Raw genomic sequence first — 8,125 nt, 5'->3', positions numbered from 1 at the left:
TGCAGTTTTATATCATAATAGTTCAAATGTGGTTCTCTACAACTACTGTTCCAAAGCTCCTTTGGGACTGAGTCGTCCCTAATGGAGCTTTCACCACTGACCTTTGAGTTTAACAAACAAAATTCCAAATGACTAAATTTTTATATAAATGAGCTAAGAAACAGTCTTCAGATAATTAGGGGTGTTAATCTCCATCAAGACATGTTGCTGAAATGTTTATTCTGGTACCACAGTTATAAGTCAGAATCTCCAAAAAACAAAAGGCTAACAAAAGTAAATTGTAAATCAAAGAAGCTTTCGCAGCTTAAACCTCCCAGTCAAGCCCAAGAGAAGCAAGGCAAAACAACTTTCCTGCAAACTAAATGGGTCTCCAAATATTTGCATCTAGTTGAGCTTTCAGAGATAGATACCTAAGACCTATCATTAATATATTTACTATCCCCGCTGTGGTTGCATTGATTACACTTAGAGTTTAACACCCATCCAAGTCCAAAGGTGGAAGAACACATATACTGGTATGGTCATCACAAGGGCAGACTGACTGTAAAAGTAAAGGCTAGCCATACTAGCATAACCCTGTGGGAAGTTTTCTCTGACAGAGGTGGAGTAAAACAATCCTGCCCAGGGGATTAGCAGAATCTCAGTCAATTTAGGCAGAGGCAGAAACACTCTTCTTCCCCACTTACTACCCATCACCCTGTTTTAAAAGATACATAGTGTTAAGAAAATTTATTTATTTATTTATTTATAATTATGAGCTACTGACGCTCCATTTCTTCTTGCTTCTTATTTTGATGTGTTGTCCTAGCTGCCTGATGATGGGACAGGCTAGGCTATTCCCAGCTCAATTTGTTGAGGCTTCATATCCAGCTTCTTGGAGAGCCTGCACATCAGGAACTCCAGCAATGCTGGGTCGAACGAGCAGGACGGCTCTTTTGCCCTCTCGGCCGGTCTGCTGGGGACAACCATCCCATCGCTCACAGGCATCTATGAGTGACCATAGACAGACAGCTGGCTTGTCCCTCCCAGCAAGGAGGCGAGCCTGCAGTGTGCTGGGTTCAGCCAGATCTGTCGCTGGTAAAAGCACTTTCCGCGCCTAGCCGCGCTCCCTTCTCCGCGCCTATTTATTTATTTTTTAAAGTCATTGTATAGAGTTTTTCTAAAAAACGGTGTTTTTTTTTTTTTTTAATTCCTGTGGGAGTACTTTCCAACAATATTGCTATTTTTGTGGGTCTCTAGGTCATCTCCTTTGAAGGCAAACAGCTCAAGGGACCCAAAGTCCAATGGGATGTACAAAAAAAAAAAAAAAAAAAAAGGCATCTTTTAAATTTAGGATCCTGTAGTATTTACTATCCCTGGGAAGGTTAGCTAATAAAGTATAGGGATTAGGAACAGCTCATGAATACCATATACAACTTTTCTCCAGGACCCCCAGGAGAAAAGGACCAATCCTGTCAGTGACACTAAATCCTCTTGACAGTAGGAGTACATAAAGTGACAGTAATAGTAGAGGACAAAGAGGAACCCCACAGTAGGCCGAGTCTGAAATAAGCCAATGCCACCTTCAGAACAACTTTGTTTATTGTTGATAAATTCAATAAAAATCTATGTATTTCTATCTTTGTTTAGGTTATTGGTTTTGGTTGATTTTTTAGTTTTTTTCTCCCCCCACCCTTTTTTGCCTGGGTTAGTGTTGTTTATTTATTTGTTTTGGTGCCAGGGCGTTTAACCAATGAGCCACATCTCCAGCCCTTTTGAACTTGCGATGCTCCAGCCTCTCAGCCTCTGGAGCCTCCCTGGCTCTCCCTGGTTTCTTAATTGGTAGGACAGGAGTATTATAGGGAGACCTGCAGGGTCTTAGTAAACTGCTTAAAAAGCTAGTCAAGCACAGGTTTGATCTCAGCTGGGGCCTTAGGGTTATACTCTAGGACATCTGTTAATTTGTTTTAAGGTAGCTTTTACAGGTTTAGCACTAATAAGTCATCCCATTTGTCCTCGTGACCAGAACTTGAGCATAACTTGAGTCAGGATATTCTCAGAGACAGTCTTGGGGGACTGTTGGTGTTTTATGGAGGAGCACCATGAGCTTCTCTCCATGACCAGGAACTTGTGTTTGCCTTTTATCCCACTGAAGAATAATAAAAAGATGCCCCTAGTTTGCTTAACAGACTTCTCCTAAGAGGGGAATAGGGCACACAGGAACTCATAGAAATGAGTGCTTTAAAACCTTTGAACCACTTCACAGGTCAACAACAGTTTTTTAAGAGATAAACAAAATTGAAAATCCTTAGTTAGATTAAGAAAAAAGACAAACTCTCAAATAATTAAAGTTATAAATGAAGGAGGATACATTATAACTGATGCCATGGAGATGAGAAAGAGTAAAGAGATTACTATGAGCAATTATATGCCAACAAAATGGATATCTCTGAAGTTAATATGCTCCAAGAAAAATAGCATGCAAAGACTTGACATGTGAAGAAATGAAACTCTCAATGGGCCCTTAACTTCTAAGGCTGGGGATATAACTCAGTGAGAGAGTATTTGCCTAACTTGCAAAGGTATTGGGTTTGATCCTCAACACACACATACACACAAAAATGAAAATAAAAATGCAATGTTAATTCAATGTGTGGAAAATCAATGCAATCTACTACATTCATGGAAGGAAGGACACAAACCACAGGATTATTTCAGCTGATGCAGGGGAAAAAAGCACTTGATAAAATTCAATGCTAATTCATAATAAAAACTATTAAAAAACCAGGAATAGAAGGAAACAGTATCAGCATAATGAAGACTATATAAGACTATATAAGAAAACCCCACAGCTGACACCAAACTCAACAGTGAAAGACTGGAGGCCTCTCCTCTCAGATCTCGAAGGAAGCAAAGATGCCCAGTCTCGCCACTTCTATTCAACATGTACTAGAAGTTCTATGAGCAAAGAGACAAGAGAAAGAAACAACAGGCATCCAAATAGGGAAAGAAGAAGGAAAATTCTCTGTTCATAGATGACATGGTTTCATAAGTAGAAAAAGCTAAATATGCCACACAAAACTTTCAGAACTAATTAAAAAATTCATCAAAATTATAGGATAATAATCTGTTGTGTTTTCTATGTACAATGAATAGTCCAAAAATGAAGAAATAAATCTCATCACAAAGGCATTAAAAAGAATAAAATACTTAACAAGTTTTAAAAGGAGGCAACAGACCCAATTATTCAAAACTTCAGAAATTTTGAAAATAATTGAATGAGACACAAATAAGCAAAATTATCTTGTGTTCAAGGACTGAAAGACATCGTGTAGATAATATTTCCATATAACCTACAGTGCTATGCACATTCAGTGCCATCCTTACTAAAATCTCTTGACATTTTTGTATAAATTGGAAAACATAACTTAAAATTTATATGGAATCTCAAGATATTCTGAATTGTGAAAGTAATCTTGAAAAAGAAGGACTAATTTAGAGATCTCACAAATTCTAACTCCAACACTTACAATTCTACAGTAACTAAAACTATGGTACTGGCATAAAGAGCAACAGATCAACGAAACAGAACAGTGAGACAGAATGAAACCAATGGAAAAATGGTCTTCAAAAAGGATGTCAAACATCACAATAGGAAAAGGACATTACTTTTAATATATAGTATAGGAAAAATTGATGTTCATATTTAAATAATGAAGTTAGATCTCTACCCCATACTATATGTAAAATTTAACTTGAAATAGAGGAAAGATTTAAATTTTAAGTCCTGACACTATAAAAATCCTATAAGAAATGAGAACTTCATGACACTGGATTTGGTCATGAACTTTTGGATTAACAATAAAAGAACAATCAACACAAGCAAAACAAGACAAACATGACCACATCAAACATGAAAATGTATGACTAGAGATGCAGCCCATCAGTAAGAATGCTAGCATGTGTAAGAGCCTGGGTTCAAACCCCAGGAAATACACACACACACACACACACACACACACACAAATTACTGATTTTGTTCCTTTGGTTGAACCATGATTTATTTTGCTCCCTCTTCTGGACAAAAATATTTGGGTTAGACACAGGAGAGTTATACAATCCTAGGTGGAAGTGTGACTTTGCTATTGTCTTTAACTGAAGAGCTTCTATTTTCTTGTTTGAAGTATGGCTTCAAAAGCTATGTACGGGTGCCAAGTTGACATGGCTGTCACATCTTTGGTTTAAAGCAATGTTTGGATTAAAACTCTACTGAGAAAAAGTTTCAGTTGTCTATACTGCTACAAGGAAAACATAGTGTGTGTTTTTCGTATAACTGATAAGTTTAAGATAATTAGACAATGTATTGGGGAATGACTAACATCATCTGCAGCTAAACACAATTAGCTACATTAACTAGACCAGAGTGTGCTACATGTGTCTGTGTGTGGTCTATGTGTGTTAGTACCAGAAAGGAAAAAAAAATCAGGATTGAACTAAGAGAAACCATATTTTTGAATGAAGAAACAATACTCTCTGGACCCACAGAATCCTACCCAGATGACAAAATGCCAAAACACCCATGGCTTCTAATGCCCCTACAAATGAGACTATGAATGGTAAGGGAAAACCAAGAATCTAGATTGGATGCCTCACTCATGGAGTAGAAATTAACCAAATCAGGGGAAAGCACATCTGAAGGTAAAGGATGCTGAAAATAGCTCCCCAACAATATCTTGGTATTATATTAATGCTGTATCCTACCCTTTTATTTTTATTTTTTTTATTATTTTTAATTTATATATGGTATCAGAATGCATTACAATTCATATTACACATATAGAGAATAATTTTTCATATCTCTGGTTGTATATAAAATTGATGTATTCAAATCAATTCATGTCTTTATACATGTACATTGGATATTAATGCCCATCACATTCCATGCCCATTTCTACTCCCATGCCCTCTCCCTTCCACTCCCACCCCTCTGCCCTATCTAGAGTTTGTTTATTCCTCCCATGCTCCCCCTCCCTACTCGAGTATGAATCAGCCTCCTTATATCAGAGAAAACATTCAGCATTTGTTTTTTTGGGATTGGCTAACTTTACTTAGCATTATCTTCTCTAACTCCATCCATTTACCTGAAAATGCCATGATTTTGTTCTCTTTTATTGCTGAGTAAAATATTCCATTGTGTATATATGCCACATTTTTTTATCCACTCATCTACTGAAGGGTGTCTAGGTTGTTTCCATAGTTTAGCTATTGTGAATTGTGCTGTTATAAACATTGATGTGGCTGTGTCCCTGTAGTACGCTGTTTTTAAGTTCTTTTGTATAGACCGAGGAGAGGAATAGCTGGGTCAAATGGTGGTTCCATTCCCAATTTTCCAAGAAATCTTCATAGTCTTTTGTACTATAAAATATCATTTTTATTTTAATGGCCCAGTTTCTGTTTCTACTATATAATGCTAGAGTGTTTTGCTGATCATTTTGTTCCTGGATATCTAGTAGAAAAAGAGGTTTATGTGAATTTGCAAGAAACTTGAAAGTGTTATAGAAATTTGAGCCCAAACTATTTTGGACAGTCTTTCCTACTCTTCCAGACAAAGCAGCAGAAGATTATTCTTTGTAATTAAGGGACTGCCACAGTTTGGATCTTCAGAGTCCCCCAAAGGCCCAGGTGTTCAAGGATTGGTCCCCAGTGTGGAGCTACTGGGAAATGATGGAACTTTCAGAGGTGGGGTCTAGAGGAGAGTCTTTGGGTCATTGAGGGTGTGCTCTCAAAGGTGAGTGGTTTTGTTCCACACCTGATCTCACCAAGAAGTGCTGCCTCTTCACAGGCCCAAAAGCAACGGGACCCAGTGGTCACAGAGTGAAACCTCCAAAACTGTGAGCCAAAGTCACCCTTTCTCTTTATAATTTGATTATTTCTGGTATTTGTCAGAGTAACAGGAAGCTGACAGACACAGGGATAAAAACTAATAATCCTGATTGAATAAAATGGACCAGGATCTCTTTGATGAGAGCCAAATGTTTCTTGCCTATCTTCATAGGACCAGCCTAGTCAGGCTATGTCTTTCAAGAATAGTAGACTTTACAGCTTAGAATTCAAGCTTTGCCCTATGACTTTAATCAGCCAATGAAAAATGAGTAGATAGTATTATGTATTATAATGAGAAAAAATTTTTCCTGTATTTGGGACTTTTGTTTTCTAGTAACAATTTACTAGTAACAATTGTGTTGAATTTGTGAACTCTAGTGTAATGTTTGGAGTTCGTTTATTACCAGGGCACTATTTAGACAAAAATAATGGATCTACAAATTTCTGCTGTATTTTAAAGCTCTATTATACATTTGAGTCTTTGAAAGTATTTCTCAAATTTTCAGAAATACATTCATTATAATTGTATCTTAAAATCCTTTTCTCAACTGAAGTAAAATTTCTGTGAAACTTACAAGATAAACCATTTACTATCTGAAATGTTCCAAGAGACTTGTCATTCTCTCAGGCTCAAAAATAAAGAGATAGGAGCCAAGATCTTCACCACATCAAGGATCATGGGAAAACGTTTGCTTTCTGCACATGATGTACAGAATCTGATGTAGAAATTATTAAATAAAATGTGGGGGAAGCCATTGATTTGGCCTAGGCTCCTGCATAGATTCAACAGACCAAATCAACATGGAGTTCCATCTCAGTAGCTGACTGCTATGAATCTCAAATGGCCCTAAAGGCCATGTACTGTAGGCCTTTTGCTGGCCTCTGGTACTACTGGGAGGTGGTAGAACCTTTAGAAGGTAGGACCTCACTTGAGCATGTTAGGTCTTTGGGCACATGTCTTTGAAGGGGATGTTTGGATCCTGACCTTTTCCCTCTGGCATCTTTTTCCTTCCTAGCCACCATGATGTGAGATTTGTTCCACCATATGCTCCCCACCATGATGTTCAGCCTTACCACAGGCCCAAAGTGATGAGGCCAAGTGATCATGGACTATAACCTCTGAAACCACTTCGAAGTTGTTTAACTCAGGTATTTTGTCACAGTCATGTAAAGCTAACACTGAGTTTCAATTAATGCAGGAAACTTTTAAACCACTTAAGCTGTAACCAATTAAATTGGCCCTATACTTCACTTCCATTTTCTATAAATGCTAATTATGTTATTTGCCACAGATCTTAGAACCTGTTCTGATTCTAAGGGCTACCCGATTTACAAATCTTTTTTTTTTTTTTTTTTTTGTGTGTGTGTGTGTGTATGTTTCTTAAATAAACTCAGATTGAGTTAAACTTGTCTAAGATTTTTTTTTTAAAAGGACCAAAGCATCAGCTGTTCCTCATAAAAGAGCATGGCCCAAATTAAAGGAAGATGTCTACCCAGCTATTCAGATATTGTTTTAGGAAAAGGGGAATGTCACTATTTTATACCAAATCACTTGTTGCAATTTTTCTTGATGAGGAAGGGGAAGGCAGGAACTCACAATCCACAAGTCAACATAATGAACCAGAGTGCTCCCACACACACACCAAGAGAGGAGTGTCAGCCCCTGCTCAAGGAGGTTTCACTAAACCCAAGTTAGAGCCATTGTGCAGCACCTGGGTCTTTTCTGCACACAGATCTTTGAGAACCTATCTCTTTCAACAAAACTTTGACAGCAGATTGTACAATCAGTCTCAAGGAATGAACCACAATTCCATGGTGCTCAGTCACAATCATGTCCACCATGGCACACTGCGAAGGCCAGGCCATTTTGCTTTCTTATTCCCAGCTTACCCTTTGCAATTTGTACAGGGTCACACATTCTCCACGTCATTTTTCTATTAAGTATCTTCTATTGAGAGCAGATGTGTTCTTTTACAGTTGAGTCCATTTTACATGAAAAAAATATTCCAAGGATGTCAAGTATGGTCCTGAGGGTCAGCCCTGTCCACCATTCAAGTGTTCATTGACAGATGAATGGATGAAGAAGACAGATGATAGATGGATAGATAGATCTATCTCACATGTATCTAAGGAGATGAATAAACCTTTGTAAAAACTCCATTTGTTTGTTTCTCTGTCCTCTCTTTCCATATATCTGTCTAGGCTTTATAAAACTTAGTTTGACTTTTTAACAATTGCATAATGGACATGCAAATGGGCAGAT

At 37.6% G+C, this 8,125-nt stretch overlaps 1 protein-coding gene across 1 annotated transcript; it reads right to left on the bottom strand.

The window, feature by feature from the left end:
• Positions 1-465: 465 nt before the first annotated feature.
• Positions 466-693, bottom strand: LOC107154431 (phosphatidylinositol N-acetylglucosaminyltransferase subunit Y-like). The gene has a single exon (XM_015500043.2). The coding sequence runs from the start codon at positions 691-693 to the stop codon at positions 466-468; it is 228 nt and encodes a 75-aa protein (XP_015355529.1).
• Between the last annotated feature and the right edge of the window lie 7,432 nt (positions 694-8,125).

This window comes from Marmota marmota, unplaced genomic scaffold (genome assembly GCF_001458135.2).
Source record: "Marmota marmota marmota unplaced genomic scaffold, marMar, whole genome shotgun sequence".
NCBI classification, from domain to species: domain Eukaryota; kingdom Metazoa; phylum Chordata; class Mammalia; order Rodentia; family Sciuridae; genus Marmota; species Marmota marmota.
Note: the sequence above shows the minus strand (reverse complement) of the source record. Positions and strands in the feature narration are given on the sequence as shown.